This window comes from Gopherus flavomarginatus, chromosome 4 (genome assembly GCF_025201925.1).
Source record: "Gopherus flavomarginatus isolate rGopFla2 chromosome 4, rGopFla2.mat.asm, whole genome shotgun sequence".
Lineage (NCBI taxonomy): Eukaryota > Metazoa > Chordata > Testudines > Testudinidae > Gopherus > Gopherus flavomarginatus.
Window position 1 is genome coordinate 194,098,730 of NC_066620.1, and position 19,599 is coordinate 194,118,328.

The window sequence follows — 19,599 nt, forward strand, 5'->3', positions numbered from 1 at the left end:
CCTTTTTCTGTAGGTTCTTGTAAGGACCATGAGCTCAGTGGATGTAAACTGTGTGGAAGTGTTAAGTCCTGTGAACCACATGACAGCCAATACTGCTGCCTTTGTGAGTGGCATTGTTCAGAGCGAGTGAAACAGACAAATGCAGTGGAGGACAATATCAGAAAGTAGGAATGTCTTCAAAATGAACTGCTCCTCATTGCTTTCAGGTGCAGGGTGAGCATGCAAGTCCTGCATCACACATGTTTCTAGCCTGTTCCTAATGTGTGTGTTTTACTTGCAGAAAAGCTAGAGGTTGTGAGGGCTTTCCATTTTCTGAGGTAACTAAAAAGCCTGCTAAAGGTTCATTTTTAATCAGTGAATTGGATTTCCAGCTAACTTTGTTCTAAATGTCCTCTTTTTGCTTTATTTCAAGGTTATCGAAGAATTTCTTGTAAACAAAAACAAACTGGTCAGGATAATGGAGCGCCAGAGGCCAGATTTATTGTCTTTTCAGGTACAGAATGATACATAGAGAATCTAGCTCTCTGACATGTTGCATTTGTTAGTATGCAATGCACTTGAGAATATTAATGTTAATTAGTAACTTTTATCAGTGGGAAGAATGTAAGAACCTTGCAACAACTTTAATATACATGTTTGTTTGGAAATCTGAAATTAAGGCCTTAGAATAGCTATAGAAGGGGACAATGTAGTAAGAGGAACTGGAAAACAGGATCACTCACAAGTACTGCAGCCTTAGTTAGATCTGAAGTTCCTTTTCACATCCTGTCCTGAATTGTTGAGTTGTTATGGCAGCTAGCTCTCACTTACCAGTTCTGAATTGCCACCTACCAAATTTCGAGGCTTTTCTGGGAAGGTCCATCATTCCTAAAAATTTAAATATCTGCTCTGGCATGCTTCCTAGAGGTTATGTGAGTGGATATAGATTTTATCAGCCTACAGTATGCGTAAGAGAGAGATACCAATGTATCATTAACACTGTTTTCAAGTACAGTGGATGAAATCCTCATCTGGTGTAAATCAGCACAGCACAACTGACTTCAGTGAAACTAGTATAATTTATAGTAGCTATGGATCTGGCCCACTAATAGATAGGTCCGTAGTGGTTGAGCAGGATGTATCTTTCTGCCTAGTGGGAAAGTAGGAGGAGGATCCAGTAAACAAGAAAATAATTGTGGGGGGAGGAGGAGGAAAATATCTAAAAATAACAACCCTATAGAGAGAAGGAAAGTGTGCAAGGGAGAGAGGGGGCAAAGAACACATGAGAGAGACTGGACAGAATAAAAAGGAATTTGGTGGCAAATGTCATGGGTTGGTAAGAAGGACACAAGGTAATATCCATTTCCTAATTTGTAGCAAAGGGAGCTCCATCATAAAAATAAAAAAAATTGTGAACTGCTGTTCTCGTTTTTCAAGAAATTTGTTTCAATATTGACGTTGTATTGCTCTTCTGAGGATTAGTGCTATAAACCATGCCTTCATTGTGCTGTTGAACTAGCCTGACTACCAATAGCCTACCAGTAAGAACTCTGCACTTATACGTTTAATCAGATTCTAAGATGTGTTTTAGTTGTACTCTATCAATACAAAAGGAAACATTGAAATGTATACACCAAATTGTATTTAATCGACACAGTTGAAGAGGTCCCCTTGCATTAGAACAGCATTGTCTAAAAGTCTGTAGGTAACATTTGAGACTGATCGTTACAATGCAAAAATTGGTGATTCCATTTAGTGCTAATCACAGGGCTTAAATAGGCCAGCCCTTTATGCCTTGAGTAAGTGATTTTGTTCTTGTGCCCAGTATAGAATTCTCCCAGGTTTATTGTGCTGTGTGATTTCAGTGTCCATTGGAACAATGACTCTTCCAGATTGATTTACGGATTACCCAGCAACATAATTGTGGAACCTTACCAAGTGGCTTCTTGCGGCATAACGGAGAACTATCCATCTGCATTTTGTTTTGGGGCTGACGTACTGAAGTTGGAAACTATACCCTTCTTGGTTAGGTCATCTCTAAGGCTAACATTAAGGCTCACCTTTTCTGACAGGGCAGAAGATCTGTTTTGATGTTCCATCTTCTGAGACTGATTGCACTGTTTACTTGAATGGTGTATAGACAGTGGACCACTAATGAGTACTCTGGTGGAAGGTGATAAAAAATCTGTGGGTGTGCATGCATGGAAGAGATATGTTATCAGAATCTGATGAGAAAATGTTTAGCTTTCGATGTGGCCTTCCCATTCATGCTGCTGCTATTACACAACTGCTCCCTTAACTCTCAGTTGAGTAGGCTGCTATATCTATCCTTTTATGGATGTCCAATATTCTGCCGTCTTGCACTGAGAGGTCATTAGTGTCTTACCATAAGATGGGTATTAAACCGATGTATAAAACGTAATACGTATTTAAAGTGTTGGTTGAGATAACTGTTAAGGACACTGTAACAACAAAATAAGAAGATATTACGGTTGCATTTCTTAACAGAGACTTGCTTTTGAGAAGATGGAATGGACCAAACACTATGCTTGCAAGAAACTGTTGTCACTGTTGACACACTATGACATGATCAAAAGAAAGTCTGGTCAGACAGATACAGAGCAGCTGCAGGCAATACGGTAATGTAATTTGTGCAGTTTTTTAATTCACTCCATGTTTCTGTTCACTTCTGTCACTGGAGAAAATCTTATTACTTACGGACGTAAATTTTACTTCCCCCTTTTGCCTCATCCTTGAACTATGTGCTGCCTTTCGAAAAAGATAAAAGCTTAAACCAGTGCTGCATTTCTGTCATTGTGGCTACACAAAAATAAAATGTAAAGTAAAATGTGTACAAAAGTTTCTTTTAATGCTAGTTTATAGGACATGATTCTTCACAGCCTCACTTTTAGCCATAGTCTTATCAACTTCAGTGGGACTATACATGAGATAAAGCACTATGGGCATGAGTCTTTGCTCATTGAAGTCCATGCACGATCAGGCCTGTGGTCTATAAATCTTAGTAGGTGACAGGTTACAGCTGGGGAGCTGAAGTTCTTATCATACTTACTGGTTTTTCTCTTATGGCTAATAGTGAATGGTCTTGCTGTTGAATTCTACTATACTTCTTGTCAAGACAGAATATCATTATTGTCTAACTCTGTTAAACTTTCAGTTCAGTATTACCATCAAATTCTATTACCAATTAGCAAAAAAGGGGATGCAGAGAGGCTGTGCACTGCTTAGATGATATACCCACACACATTGCCAGTATGTACCTGTGACAATCTCATCACCAGTCTTGCACCGTCATGGATAGGCAAAGACATCCGATTACCTCTCCTTTCCTGCATGGGTGCAAAGCCACCACTGAACAGAGTTATGCCTATTACATAGATAGTAATTTCCCCTTCTGCTTCTGTGTAGCACATCCAGTTCCATATATGCAGGAATAGTGCCTAAAACCTGTTTTAGCACACATTTACACATTTTACTTTATTGTGAGTAGTTCCATTGAGTTCAGTGGGACTGCTCACAGATGGGCAATAGCACAAGTGGTAAGATGAGTTTTTGCAGGATCAATGGTGATTATTCAGAATTCTGTTCCAAAGAAATATTGAAAGCCGGGACTGAATGGTTTGTAGGAGTGTTAGTAGAATGTGGAACCTTTTAACCTCTAAGTTGCTGGTTCAAATCCACTGCCAATAGCGAGATTAAGTTATCATCTGATGGCTGTTCAGTTGCAACTGTCAGTGTAACAAAAAAACATCGGCAGCATGCGCGTGCAAACACACACACACACACACACACACACACACAACACCTAACTAAACTGCACAATAGAGATAAAATGAATATTTCCCCCCAAGCAATATCTCTCTGGCTCAAAACTCTCCAGTCTGAGCAAAGAGACAAAAGGAGTTAATGAATAGAGACACAACTACTGTTTCAGGTTGTCCCCATGCTAGGGTTGAGGGCCATAGGCAGGGCAGTATGAAGAAGTTTTTCAGTATCACTGCCTTTGTATCTCTTGTGAGAAGGGGACTTCACTCTCCAGTGATGCTCATCTGGTACCTTTTTATGACCTTTACGTTCACTAATGGTCTGTTTATATGTTCAAAGTCAAGAACTGAAGTTTATTATTTACCTGCACCAATGAAAAAATTACAGATATTAAAAGCAAATCTGATTTTTAGAATCTGTACTAAATCTACTGATAGAGGAATAGAATTTTTTTCCCTCTGATTAATTTGCATAGTTTACAAAATTAAAATTTTGCTATAGGTTTGTGATTTTTCACATTTCTTACTTCAGCAAAATCATTTAGTGAAGTTGGTACCATGTCTGCTTTTGTTTCACAGGATAGTCAGGACACGTGTTAAAAATGGAATTCCTTGTTTTGAAATTGAATGGCAAAAACCAGGTTGGTGTAGTGTTATACATGCATGGGTTATCCTGTAATGTAACCAAAAACAGTGGACAAAAATCCCCTTTAAAGGAAGTGGGTAGCCAGCAAATGTGCACAAGTGACCTGTAGTACAGAGTGGACAACTGTTCTATGAACATATGCAGAAAACACACACTTAAAATCAAACTGATTGAAAATGCAAATAACCCTTGGGGTGGGAGTTGTCTGTGGCAGTTGTTAGGCGTGTCAGAGCAGCACTTGGTGCACACTTGGAGGGCAAAGATGTCCCTTATACTGACTTGGGACCATGACAGCACATTGGACTCCAGTTTTATTCCTCCTTGGCCCCAGCATGTCACCTGTATTAGGGTGGTAGTACCTCACATGAAAAAATCCCCCATGACTGGGGAATCTCAACTGCCCATGACAGACTGGTGCAAAGGGGCCTTAACATGACCGGGGTCTGACCTCTAATCTGCTACTGACCATTATATTTGAAAATTGTAGTTAAGGACAAGGGAACTGCATTGTTTTGGTTTTGGTCCTTTCCCTTCCTCCATGCCCTCAGCCCTAATGTGCTTTTGTTAATTTTCTAGAGCATTATGTTACAGCAGATGATCAGCCCACAGAGTCCTTTGTGGTTACAGTAGAGAAAGAAGCTTTGTTTCAGGCTGCCTATCCTGACATTGTTGGCTTCTATAAAGTGGAAAAGTTGGAAGTTTTGGAAAGGAAACAGAGAAGTAAGTTTGAAAGCTGACCAATGCTTAGCACTCTGTGGGCACCGCCATAACACAGATAATAAAGATATTTTCAGGACTGCATCAGCTCTTCCAAAGCTGTTCATACATCATATTCAGTGGAAGATTGTAGCCCTAGTAAGATCTCATCTCCTTCCCATCTCCTCTTTTTCATCTGCTAATAATATAAGGTTAATTTTTGTTTTTTATTTTGACACAAAGAAACACCTATTATGTATGCTCTTTGTTTTTTCAGGTAAGAAAAATAAACCAAAAGAAAAAGAACACTCAAATATCGATGGTAATGTTGCTGATCTTCTGTCTGTGATGAATTTGCAATCTACATGTGAAAGCTTTCCTGAGCAGGATTCCAAGTCAGATTTTAAAACTCTTCCTGATAATCAAATGCAGGAGAAAAGTATCTCCAAATCTAATGATTCCCTTTTAGCTGCAGATTTTTCCACTGTAATTGTTCAGTTACAAAACCCAGTATCTACCCTTCCTCTAACTGCTTCACCCAACACTCAATATCACAGTGTTTTAGATGGCTCTCTTACTTTACCAGCACAGTTTACTCAACTCCCTGAGGCATCATCCTCTTATGTTTCTTCTATGATAGTTGATCTGCAACTGAGTGGCATTGATTGGGATGGAACCTCATTCAGCATTTCACCAGCACATGTTGATTCTGCCTGTTGTTCAGTGTCTGAGCTTGGTGCATCTAATAATTGTATAAGCCAACCATGTACACTTCAGCACAAAACAAGGGAAAACACAAAATATTCTGGTGCCACACAATCTGATGAAGATTCTTGCATCAGTGCAGAGTATTTGGTTCCAACCCCTACTGATCTGGTAGAACAGCTTCAGAAGTTGCCTTTAAGAGAACGAATATTTCTGAAGACGTCTGTGCAGAAAGATACTGCACTGTCTCTAAACGTAGTGCAACCAAAACCTTTACAATTGTTGAAACAAATTAAAGAAACATCAATTCCTGAGACTGTTTCCGCTTATCCTTCAGTTCAATTAAGTGACACCACAAAAGAAATCAAAATGTTATCAGAAAAATATCTGAAAGTCTCTAGTGTACAAAATTACCAGGAACAGTACAAAAAACTTGGCAACTTGGTACAAATGGAGCAAAAACACCCCAAACACAGCTGTTTGAAGTCTGTGGGTTTGAGAAGTCAAGCAGCAGAGCCTTTGCACTCCGAAGGTGAATCAGTGAAGTTAACAAAGGCCACAGATAACTGTCACATTAGAAAATTCTGTACTCAAGCTACTTGGAAAACTTCAATTAAAAAGAGTGTGTGCCATGACAGACATTCTTCTAGTGAGGACAGTGATGATGGGACTATGATGGATAAAAATCAGATTTACAGAATTAAACAGCGGAGGCAACTAAATCCAGCTCAGATGAAGGAAAACATCACCAAGGAGAGGGGTAACGGAGGATCAAATCTTTCAACTAAATGGAAAGAGAGAGGGGCAAATTTAAAAATAACTAGCAACAATTTGTCAATGCAAGTATCTCCAAAACCTGCCTCGGTAGTGGAAGCTAACAGTTTCCCAAGCCCAATACTATCATTTAAAAGATTAGATTCCTGTTCTTCTCTGCAGCAAAGCAAAAATGATGACTGTGATGTATGGGTAGATAGTCCCCTGCCTCTGTCTGAAAGGCTCAAACTAAGACTCAAAAGCAATTAGTACTTCATTAAAAATACATTACGTTAAACAGTTAACTTAGAGTCTAAAACTCCTACATAATTCCTTTCCTCATTCATAGCATTGGTATATGCAAGCTCAAGAGACACTGTATTGCAAAGTTAACATAGTCATAATTAATAGAAAGCATTGTGAAGTCCTGCTTACTTGGTACTGAAGTTTGAAATGTAAACATTGTCAAAATTATGCCATCCCAGGAGTACAGCTGACGTGCCCTGAAATCCATTTGACTGTGTAGTATTTTCTTGCCATAAGCACCATAGCCATGGACAAAATATACAACACTGATATTTTATTCCAAAAGAGGTAAGGTTTATTTAATGAAGCATTAGCCTTTTGGCTTGTAAGGATAGACCCATAATATAGTTACAATGTGCTATGCTGCTGTCAGGTGTTTTCAGCAAGACCTACTGATACAGCTTTTGTGTAACTGAAATTCCCCATTGTGCACCACTCTCTTGATGGGGTGTTAACTTTAAAACAGGCTTACAATACTTGGTTACCAGTGGTGTTGAGCATTTTTAAAAGAAATTACCAGATAAATTCAGCAGTTGAGCTTGTCTAGGGTAGCTGAATTTGTCTGACATGTCCTATAATAAACTGCTAGAACACATGTCTAGTCCAGAAAAGGATAAATAATCACTTGAATCAGTGCCAGCTGAGTGGACTCAAAGTGAGTATTTTAGGTGCATTCTAGTTCTGTAATTGCTATCTCTACACTTTTATTTAAATGTAATTGTATTAAATGTTTGTAGCTGGTGGCATTTTTTTGCTGCAGAACAGGAAGAATGAAATCTCTGCAAGTTTTGATGTGCCTTTAGGTAATAGCAGAGAAGAGGTTAAATTATAGGAAACCTAAAATTACATTTGCTATTGCAACTTCATTTACAAGCATCACATATTTTAAATCATTGTTTGTAAAAGGAGCCTTGAAATTAGACTTAAAACAAAAAAGCAACACAATAATTTCCACCCATTAATACAGAGATACAATTGACTGGGACTACATATCCCACACTACATACTATTTCCCACAGATCACCACTGAGTTCCCCATTGCTGTAGGTCAGGGGTTTGCAAGCTGGGGGTGGTGACCCCTCAAGCTGGGAGTGGTGATCCCTCAAGCTAGGGGTCATGAGATGGTTACGTGGGGGTCATGAGCTGTCAGCCCGTGGGTGGGCCTGGCAATGGATGGGGCTGACAGGCCTGAGCCCTTGTTATGTTAAATTAATATTAACACACACACCCATTTCTAATTTTGGGGTGGGAGTCACAGAGGCTTGCTGTATAAAGGGGGTCACAATACAAAAAGTTTGAGAATCGCTGTGGTACGTGAAGTTATGCATGACTTCATCATAGCTAGCAGCCAGTGAAGACTTTTTGATCAAGAAGCAATAATGTCAGGTTTACAGAATTTGTAGAAGTTAGAGAAAAGGGGAACCTATGATCTCAACTAATCAATCCCCTTCCCTCTTGCAGGACAGTTCTCTTCAGTATGTTTCCCAGGAAAAGGGAGAAATGGCTCCTTTACAATAACTTTCCATGAGTTCCTCTTCTGTAAAATGGGAGAAATAGTATTTCTTTACCTCACAGGTGTTTGTGAAGGTAAAATTATTTAAGTAGTGTGAGGTGTTTAGATACTACAGTAATGGAGGTGATAAGTACATAAAATAGAACAGAAAAGAGAAGTATTTAAATAGAAAACTCAAGATCTGTACCTTCTTGGGAGGATCAAGCCTTCTTGGTCCAGCCAGGTGGCAAGAGAGAGTGATTAAAACTACTTCTGAAAATAATAGCATTTATTCTAGCTACATAAAGGAATGAAGCAAAAGGATCATTAGTATACATATGAAAAGGTGCTCATGAAATGCTTCATGAGTTTTATTATGTAGTTACTAGAAAATGTGAGTAGGGATCAGTGGTTGACTAGATCAGGACTACTACATTTTGAGAGACCAGTGCTGTAAGTAACTTACAGAACTGTCTGTGTGGTTGTCTGTCTGCTTTTTATGTGGTTATGATTTTCTTTTTGAAGGTATTAATTGTTTCTAAAACTGCCCATTGATTTTGGAGACTGAATGATGGAAGAAGAAATGTATTTTCTTTACCTAGGAAAAAAGAAAGATGCAGCTCCTACTCTTCTGCTTTGATGGAATAAGATTTGGAATTTTTAAGCATTTAAAGCAAATGTCCTCTCCATTTTGTGACCATTTTCCTATTTTTCCCTTTTGGAATATGGGGCCTGATGATTATTAGACATTAAGTGTTCTCAGAGGATGTTCCACTGCAGTCATGAATTTTGCTTGGTCTCTGTAACTGCATAGATGGATGATATCTTGTAAGTATTTTGTCAGGATTCTGATTTGAACCCACTCTTTCTTGGATGATGGAGGTCAGATATGTAAAGTATATCAAAGATTCCAGCACTGTGTATTGTTGGAATCGCTGTAAGAGCCACATTCAGTCCCACAACTCAGGTTCAGGTATGTGCAACAGACAGGAAATATATAATTTCTAATGTCTGATTCATCTCTACCTTTCATAAGCTTTACACCTATGTAACTCCATTATCAGGAGCAACTTTGGTGAAGACATACACCAGTGTGAGAGGAAAACAGTCCTAAGATAGTTCAGCTCACCCTTGCATTGAGTTAGCACAGACCATATAGCCTTGTTCTGGTAAATCTGTTAAGTAAAGCTTGAGACATCTTTCCAATGAAGAAACTTACCTATGTTAGAAATGTTACTTTTCTGTTTTATCATCTTGTATTAAATATGCTGAATCTAATTAGGAGACTGTTAGGCCAGTAAACAGTTTGTCCTATACTGAATAACAATTGTGGTAATGCTAGACTTCTAAATGAACATCTAGACATACAATAATACATAATATTTTCCATCTAATTGTATCATTTGTATTGAAGACCAAGATATGTGTTTACCTTTATTATGCTTGTTGTATCTGAAATTTTTTCAAAAAGTTCTTAAAGTGTTGTGCACAAAAGTAATTAAGTGTTTGAAAATGTAATTAATTATATATTGCAAAATATAATTTGTACCAAAACAATCTCTTCATGATTTTAACTTAACGTGGCTCTTTTTTTCTATTAAACTAATAGGTTTTTGATTAATTTCTGTGGAAAATATAAGTGCTAAACTAGCGAAGAGAAGTTTGAACTCTCTACTGTACAGTGAGACTTGCAAGTGGAAAAAATCAGAGGATTATACAGTTTAAACAGCCGTGTTTAATAGTTCACGCTACAAAATTGTTCTCATGTTTGCATTCACTTGCTCACCGTCTGTCCCTGTGACTCTTTAGTTATTTATCCATAGTGGCACTGTTTCAAAGGGAAAGACTCGGAGCCCCACATCAGAATACCTCTTAGCTAGGTTTGGCAGAATCTGATTTTATTTTATAAATTTGACAGATAATATTGATGTTTTTAGTCTTTTTTTTCTGATAGGCTTGTTCTGGGCACACCTACCAGATCGAGCCCCACACATTAGTTAGATGTGGGAACACCTATCTTCCCCAGTTTGTGAATCACTTGGGGGCTTAGGCAGGAGATGAGTGTCCAGATGCCTAGAGCGAGGCAGCAGTGTGCATGCCCAGAGGCAGGAACATAGGTATTGAGGGAACTTTTTACCCCCAAAAAATTAGGTGCCAATGAGTTTAGGAGCCTACATGGTTCAGCAGGAGTTTGTGAATCACAGTGAAGCCTAAAACTGGGGCTTCGGTGCCTCAGTATTATGAATCTAGGCTTAAGTGCTAGTGCTAAAGAGCTCTGCCTAATTAGGGCCTAGTTCTGTGCTAAAAACACAAAGGAAGGGGAGACTTGGCCCTTTTTTTCTGGAGGGAAGGGAGAAAAGCCAGCTGAAACTGCTTCTGCATTGGTAGAGGGAAGCATTAATTGTTCTGTGTGCTACTCTTAGCCCCAGTGTGATGTACAGATTCCACATCATTTGGTCTTTTAGCAAGTGAAATGCTAGTGCACTATTCTAAATTCAGTCAAGTCACATAAGCAGCTCTGTCTAGACTGCTAATGGAGGTATTTTTCTTAATTGTCTCAGGTAAATAAATGGACACACAAACCACCTACAAGCTAAAGCAGGAGGGCTTCTGATTTATTTATTTACTATGTTTTCAACACCTAATCCCCATCTTGCAAAGAAAAATAGGCTACACCACACAAAAAGTACTGCACTTCTAGTATTACTCTAACAGACTTGCTCTTTCCAACCACCCTGATACACCTTAAGGAAAATCCTAAAATAAACCATCAACTTGTAGTAATATGAAAAATAGCAAATTTCCTCTGCAGGAAGTAATTCCTACCAGGGATATATTTCTTTAGCAGCATATATAAGCGAATGAGATGAATCGGCCAGATAACCAAAATGAAAATGCATTCAAGATGATCTGCTCATGGTAACACAAACAGAATGTGTAAAGCTTTTCTGTATCACCAGTGTATTAACCATACTATGTCCAACATGGAAATGGAAGGCCACAATGTATTTGCTTGCACCTTTTGATGTCTTGCTGCCTCAACTCCAAGCAAACTGCTCCTACCTGATACAGAGACCATTTACTGACTAGAGAAGGCAGCAGCAAATTCATTTTGACATGACACACACAATAATGACTATTTTATTGGTAATTGTCTTGAAGTTGTCATGCATTCATCTTCACTGCATTTACCTTTAACAGAAAAGATGAATGTCAGTCACTCAAGATGTGCACAGCATTGCTAGGATCAGTGTGTGTATGTGTGTGTGTATATATGTATGTATGTAACATTTTTCTATGATAGAAAATTAAGAAAATCTGTCAATAGCTAAATTCTGGTAAAGCAGTTGAGTGAGGAGGGTTGCGGTTGGGGAGAGGAGGAAGGGACATTTTGCATAGTTGATGTGTATGTCATTAAAACCTTTGTTGTCCATTCAGCTCCCAGCTTGTGACTGTTGGATCTGGGTTCATGGTCCCATGAACAATATTAAACCTTTTCCCTCACTTCGGATTGTTCCCAATCCTTAGGACTGGGTAGTCATTGTAGCTAGAACCTAGGAATTTCTAAATTTGCCCACATTGTCTGACAAATGTATGTCTATGAAAATTAAAACTGTTAAAAATGATGTTGCTCAAATAAATTTCTCTACTCATGATTTAAACCAAAATAGATGACTGACTAAAATCCATGAATCTGATCTAAATTGTAGGTAACTATTTTCACTGGGTAAAATTTTCAAAATGGCTCAAGTCTCTTTTCAAATGTGATTTTTGGCATTTAGGAAGCTAAGTCTCCCATCCCCAAGTTCTTAAAATCATATTTAGGAAGGGGGCTTGTGCTGCTAAATAATTCAGGACCTTTTGAAATTTTTACCTACAATCTTCATTTTTAATGGGTAAAATTAAAAGGTTAGCTATTAATCTACACATGAGAAACTCAGTTTATCATCTGAACCTGGGAGCTGAGTGAACAGTAGTGCTGGTTATATCACACATTTTAGCAGTTTTAAGAATGCAAATTAGTTTATTTCCTGAAGGAGAGAGTGCTAAATCCACCGCTGACTTTTACTGGTTTGTCAGTAGCACTTAGGCTGCAACAAGCTCCAGTAATATTACTAACTGCAGCTTCCTTTTATCTGTTGATGTAATATAGCAGGGTTTAACACCTTCTTAGACATGAAGAGGTCTTATCTTGTCTCGGATAACAGCTCCCATTAATCTTTCTCACCATGAGATTTTCTATGTTTCATCCCAACAGCAATAGCCCAAAACCAGCCTTCGCAAATTCACAGGGCTCATTTCAATACTCCCCTTCTAAGATTAGGAACCTTTTACTGATAACTGTCTTAAACTTGAAGTTGTCATGCATTCATCTTTTCTGTTAAAGGTAAATGCAGTGAAGATGAATGTCAGTCACTCATGATGTGCACAGCATTGCTAGAGTCAGAATATATATGTAACATTTTTCTATGATAGAAGTGAAGTAAAACTGTCAATAGCTAAATTCTGGTAAAGCAGTTGGGGGGGAGGGGGACATTTTACATAGTTGATGGCCCATTGCATATGCATATAGCCCCATATTTACATTATTCAGATGAGTTTCTGAAAGGCTCCCGTGGACTTGAAGCTTAAAAGGAGCAAGAGTTGAGTTTATAAATGTTTTTACAGTTGCCACATAATGTATGCTATGTGAACTGTTTCCTTTTGTTGATATTGTGCTATATACTTAGTGATAGCTCAGACATTTAAAGTTTGTCTTGGTTTCTGTTGGTGGTAATAGTGATTTTTACATTTTCAACTGTAGAACCTACAGTTTGGTCAATGACTTTGCAGGAATCACTGAAGCCAATAAATGCTGATTTTAGTGGAGGTAGGACAAGGCCCTATGGATGCAACACCAGCTCATGCTTAAGCTCAAAACTGAAGAAGTGTTGAGTCAGGCCTTGGGTGAAAAATCTTCAGGGAAAACACCATTGCTTCCAGAAGATTCAGTAGGTGATCCTTTTTTCTCTTGAGTTATTACTGAGCCAATGTCCCAGCATGGCATAAAGTGGCCCTGTGCTACTGGAGGTACACCTCTACCCTGATATAACGTGACCTGATATAACACTAATTCAGATACAACGCAGTAAAGCAGTGCTCTGGGGGGTGCTGCGCACTCCGATGGATCAAAGCAAGTTCGATAAAACAGTTTCATCTATAACACGGTAAGATATTTTGGCTCCCGAGAACAGTGTTATATCGGAGTAGAGGTGTACTGTCTTTCAGATGAGCTGTACGGTGAAGGAGTGAAAACTTACAGACATTAAAGATTCCATTGCACTCTTTGGGTGCAGGTGTGCTAACCCCAATATCCAAACTATATTTCAGTTTGATTACATTTTGCTTTACTTAAGTTTCTCTTGTAGTTGAGCTGGTGAGAGTACATTCTTCACTTTCTATCCTAAATTGTCATGATGTATTTCTCTGTGCTGGAAAACTCTACTTTAGTGGTAGGTGAAGTGGTCTCTCTCACACAGAGCGATCCAGATACAAGGTTCCTCTAACTATGCTTTTCTGCATATCTTTATATGTACTTCCATATTGCTCACCGCTTGAAATCCATACAGAGAGTAGAGAATTTGGCTATACAAGAAGAAATTAAGATATTTTCCCATGACCATACTTCAATTTTATCAGTACATGTAGGGCAGATACCATGTCATCGTGTGTGTGTGTATAGTATTTAGCATAATAGAATCCTTGTCCTGATTGGTAGTTTGGGTTCTACTATAATATAATTTAATAATCCTAATGTGCACATATCCCAGTACTTATTCCACATCATCTACACAGATATTTGCTTGCAGAGTTGATCTTAATTTTACTGAAAATATTTGCTTTGACAACAGTCTCTAGGTGAGATTTTGTGTTTTGAGCCCCACGCATTTTAATACTGACTGCAAGAATGGCTATGGGAAAACACCCAGTATATGATCATCCCATAGATTCATGCACACAGCTGAGTCAATGAGAGTTGTACATGTGCATCTGCAGGCATGATCAGGACCCCTTTCTTTATATAGCTGATGATCTCCTGTGATCTATATGATTTATGTTGTGTACTGTTTCCTTTTGCAAACAGCGTTTTCCTTATGCAGTACCCTGGGGATATACACAGATGGGCATATGGAGAGGAAAACCCTGTTTTTAGATACTGTGCATAAGGAGAGCCGGCTTCACAATTTAATTTGCCAAATTGTAGCTAAAAATGTTATAACTTCTTCTGTTGTCCAAAAGCCTCTATCTCTGCACACTCGTACGTGCTGGCATTACAGCTCTCACAGGATTCATGCTAGTAGTGGTGGGCTGCCATGCAGCCTAGAGTGCCAAACAATAGAAACTCCTGACTGATTTGCATGCAGTGTTCCAGCAGGTCTGCACAGTTGATGCCACAGAGGGTAGCTCATTCCCGGTTCTGCCTACTCACATGCCTAGCCTAACATCCAAAACTCTGTGGAGCCCTAGCAGAAGGGCAAAGGTAGAGTCCTAGGATCGGGGGAAAGGGGAAGGTTGTAATGTTGGGGCCTACAAATTTACCCCAATTGTAGGCTCAACTAAAAAGTATGTACAAGTTCATAAGATGTCACAGTAACCTAGGATGATAAATGATGGCAAAAGATAGACTGAATTAGTCCAAACTAAAAGACTTACTGGTAAGTCGAGGACTACTTTAAGATTATTCTTGATAAATAAGAAAAATGTGGAACCAGAAATCAGTGAACCAAAATTGGTGTGTCAGAAATTAGGCCTAATTGGTAAACAAAATAATGAGATGGACTATTCTGCCCACTGTCCCCTTTGTAGGTCCTTTAAGGAGAAATATTGGCTACTGGAGTGAGCTTCACCATCATGTCTGCTGCCCCCACCATCTCCTGGGACTGTATTCCTCCTGATCCTGAGGGATGTCCAGGCCAGAGAAAGGGACCCAGACAACATTATCACTTCCACCAGCTCCAGCTAAATCCCAAGTACCACCTGGGATGAAGTGGGATTGGATTTTAACGATAACAGCAATGACAGCTCCAACCCATCCTCTCTTTTCCTCAAAAGGACAATTTCTATCCTTGATACCATCTAAGAAAGTGTCAAACAAGAGATGTTTCCTTCTAAAAACTCTTCCCTGGGTAAGGAAAAACGGGAACAAAGAAAGTGAAAATGAAAGCCATATTTAATACTTTACATTTCAAATGCTCTGTTTTTCTTTTTTCTCTGTACTTTTTAATAAAAAGTTAAAATAATTTTAAGGGTGTGTTTGCCATGGTACTAAGCAGGTTCTATACCACACCCAAACCTTGTTTACAACTGTTTAATGTTGAACAGTGACAGGGTTATGTTAATATCTTTAGCCCATATAGTTCATTTAAAATACAACAGGGGCATTCCTCCTTTGCATGTGAACAGGCTGAAGGAGAAATCTCTATTAAGTGGACATGCTGATCTCATGTTTCCAATGCTTAGGGCTGATAACAGCAGAACAAGGAACTTGCACCCATCATATAGTTATTTTCCTTTTTAAAAAAATCCTTGCACTATTCTATTTGATATAGAATATTTCTTATTTTTAAAAAGTCCTGAGGTCTCTCATATTAACTGCTATCTGTATACTTTGTGAGTATTGTTTATTATTTTTCTTCCATTATATACAAAATATATTGCACTGTGGGTGCCTTAAAACACACAATGTGAATAACTGCTACCACCATAAATATCTACAACACCCATGCTCAAGATGTCAGCCTACTCTTTCCTCGAAAGTCCAAGGAAAAAATGGAGTTTGCAGCCTTCACAGAGGGTTAACAAATCCAGGTTCCAACAAATGAAGGAGTGCTGGGGAATAACTTCCAATGTTCTCATCCCTCATAAAAAAACCCTCTTTTGATAAATGTTGGGCACAATATATCCGCTTCTTTGCTCTTGCTTTGTAGTGATTCAAATGTTTACACATGCACTTTTAAACTCAGGTTAAATTACGTACAGCAGCTCCCATTGGCCTGAAGCAGCGAACCATGGCCAGTAGAAGCCGCGATCGGCCGGACCTGCGGACGGGGCAAGTAAACAAGCTGACCAGGCCCGCCATAGGCTTTCCCTACACAATCGGTGACCCCAGTTTGAGAAACACTGCCATAACTCATGCATTGCTGGCACAACAGCTTTTAATTTGCTAGCCTCAGAAAGGATTGGCAATTTTATTAAACAATGCAAATTACAGTAATGGTTGCTTCCATCAAATTCTGAAATATATGTAATTTCCTTCTGTTGTAGTAATGTATTTACAGTGTTTCTGCATTTTAAACTTTAAAGTTCAAACACTTTAAACTGAGTGGGGAAATAAAGATCCCCATCCCACGATATGTGCCACATGAGCTGAGGTGCTGTGTGTAGCGCATTGCAGAACTGGGCCCTAAAATGTAAGTTGGAAGGACATGGAAGTGATGTAGATGCTGGGGATGAGGGAGGATAGAATTTTGCAGAAGACCTTTCTAAATGAATATACTTCTAAATACTAAAGAAATGTTATTTGTCACAGACGATAGAAGTTTGTAAGACTGACATCTAGAAAAATTCTTAGCCCTTAAACTTTGCTCATTATAACTTTTAAAGGATCATTGACATGTTTGGTTCATATAAAATGTCTATATTTTCCAATGTCATATATTGATTTAGAATGGTAGAGTTATTTCCACCTACAGCGTAATAATTAAAAAGAGTGTCCTGCTTTATAAGGCATTACAAATAATCCATTTCTATAGTTACCAACACTCCAAGCAACATTGCCAAACCTGTCAGTTAACTGTAATGACACCATTATGTGATCACTATTTATTTATAGATTGCCTGAAAAATTCATTGTGGAATAATTCTGAGTAATAGAGTATTTTGTAATTAGCCAAATAAATCTAAAACCTGGTAAAACCCACAAGAAGATAAATTTGTTGTCTTTTGCTTGTTCTTTTCAACTAATTCAGGCTAATTTGAACCTTTCACAGAAAGGTGATAATGAAAGATTTGTTCTCAGCAACATTATGGCAGGTGATTTGCATTTTGAAGTTTGACACATTTATAGACCTTTTGATCTTTTTTCCCCCTCCCCTCTCCCCCACTACATTGTACCAGGTGGAAAATCTTGAAGTGATAAACTAGTTTCAAAAACATCCTGGAAAACATACGTCAGCAAAAGTGAATGTTCATATATTTGTAGAATTTTATGGTCAGGAAGCATAGTTAGATCATGTAGTCTGACCTTTTGTATAACACAGGCCAAAAATATTTTGAATATATGATGTTAGATATTTATCTTGGGGCTCACACTGCCTCCCATAATCGGGCGGCTCTAGACATTTTGCCACCCCAAGCATGGCGGCATGCCGCGGGGAGCGCTCTGCTGGTCACCGGGAGGGCAGCAGGCGGCTCCGGTGGACCTCCCGCAGGCCAGAGCCACGGGACCAGCGGACCCTCTGCAGGCACATCTGTGGGAAGTCCACCAAAGCCGCGGGACCAGCAGACCCTCTGCAGGCACGCCTGCGGGAGGTCCAACGGAGCCGCATGACACCCTCCCGGGGACTGGCAGAGCGCCGCCTGCGGCGTGCCGCCCCAAGCACATGCTTGGCTTGCTGGGGTCTGGAGCCGCCCCTGCCCATAATATTTACAAACTTTAAAGGGGTGTTAAGATTATTAGTTATTGTTTGACAGGTTCTTTTAAGATAGAAAGGGTTTATACAAGTGCTAAATTACTTTTTGATAATATATTTATATTTTAACATATGTATTTAATATGTATTGTATAGGCCACTCTTCTGTTTTCTCCATTAAATGGTCCTGGCAGCTTTTATGAGAATTATGTTCTAGTAGCACATCCTAGAAAATTCAGTTACTGGTACACTTTGATCTCCAAAAGGTAGGTATGTGTCTGTGTTGTTTCAATTTCAGCCCTTCAGTGAGCATCAGATCTCAGTCAAGAGTCTTACATTGATGAATGTGCATCAGAGCCAGACAGAGCAGGTCACTATTAGGGAAATTCAAGATTCCCTATGGTCCTGTTTGTTTCTGTCCCACTTGCCAATATGTACTTTTGTAAATTGTTTCTGAAGAGGACTTGGGTAGTTTTAAAGGAATATTGTCATAGCGTCCTCGAGGATTAGATTTAACTCCTTGCTGTTGGTGTCTATATTCATCAAGTTATTATTTGTATTACAGTAGCACCTAGAGACCCCAAATGTGATCAAGAACCCATTGTGCTGAGCTCCAGAGAAATACCTAGAAAGAGATAGTCCTTGCCCTGAAGAGGTTACAATGCAAATAGACAAAACAGATAAGAGGGAGGGAGGGGAAATGGAAGCACAAAGAAGTGAAGTGACTTGCCCACTATCCTGCAGCAGGTCAGTGGCAGAGATAGGAATAGAGTCCATGTTTCCTAGTAAGGGTGTGTACCCATTACTGAGGGTGAAATTAGTGGCCCACACTAAAATGGGCTCACAGAAGTGATTGGCAGGACTGAATTTGATCACAGGCCTTTCTTCATTGCAAGTCTCCATTTTATTGTCACTTTCTTTGAGGGGACAGATTGATGTGCTTCACTCACTGTTCTGTTCAGCATTTTTTCTGGTAGGTTGGCCTTTCTATTCAATCATTTGTTTAAAAAATGAAAGTGAAAATAGTTTAACATGTTCTAGCAGAGTCTTCTCCAAGCAACACTAGCTTAAGCATGGTCAATAACGGAGTGGGGAACCTCAGCTGAACCCCAACCCTAAATCTATAGACCTACTAATTCTCCAACCTATACTTTGGGGATTTCCCATGTGTTGCAGCTAAGGGGAAAAACAAAACAAATCCTGTCCCAAGTGGTGATCAAATGCTTCCTCTCCACAGTAAGTGACTGTATCTTTCTGTGGAGGTGAGAGAGCTATTCAGTTAATGGTGCAGGTGAACTGGCATGTATGTATGTATGTGTGATTTGTAAGGGTTAAAAAGCATGTTCTACTTGGAACATCCAGAAGGATGAAGAAAAGAGAAGATAAATTTAATGGAGAAACCTATAGGAGATGAGAGGATGGGAAGGAGAGATGAGATAATGAGTAGAAGAGGAGAGGGATAATCAGGGAAAGAGGATGTGATAGGGCAGGAGGCAGAGGAGACAAGATGAAAGTAAGGATAAGATAGTAAAGAGGGAGTTTTGTCATTGACTTGAATGGGACCAGGAT

The 19,599-nt window shown here is 39.0% G+C and overlaps 1 protein-coding gene across 6 annotated transcripts in view; it reads left to right on the forward strand.

Annotated features, from left to right (window-relative positions):
- The window catches only part of GEN1 (GEN1 Holliday junction 5' flap endonuclease), a 36,326-nt gene extending 19,051 nt beyond the window's left edge, over nucleotides 1-17,275 (forward strand). For 2 of the 6 annotated variants that reach the window (XM_050950721.1, XM_050950722.1), the window contains 7 exons: nucleotides 14-164; nucleotides 281-317; nucleotides 413-493; nucleotides 2,488-2,618; nucleotides 4,341-4,402; nucleotides 4,984-5,127; nucleotides 5,381-9,938. In XM_050950721.1, the coding sequence (XP_050806678.1) occupies nucleotides 14-164; nucleotides 281-317; nucleotides 413-493; nucleotides 2,488-2,618; nucleotides 4,341-4,402; nucleotides 4,984-5,127; nucleotides 5,381-6,831 (2,057 nt within the window). In that variant the 3' untranslated portion in view covers nucleotides 6,832-9,938. Of the gene's footprint in view, nucleotides 1-13; nucleotides 165-280; nucleotides 318-412; nucleotides 494-2,487; nucleotides 2,619-4,340; nucleotides 4,403-4,983; nucleotides 5,128-5,380; nucleotides 9,939-13,163; nucleotides 13,244-15,205; nucleotides 15,614-16,362 lie in introns of those variants that run through there. The other 4 variants (XR_007774022.1, XR_007774021.1, XR_007774024.1 and 1 more) reach the window with 4 other exon arrangements.
- Nucleotides 17,276-19,599: the final 2,324 nt, after the last annotated feature.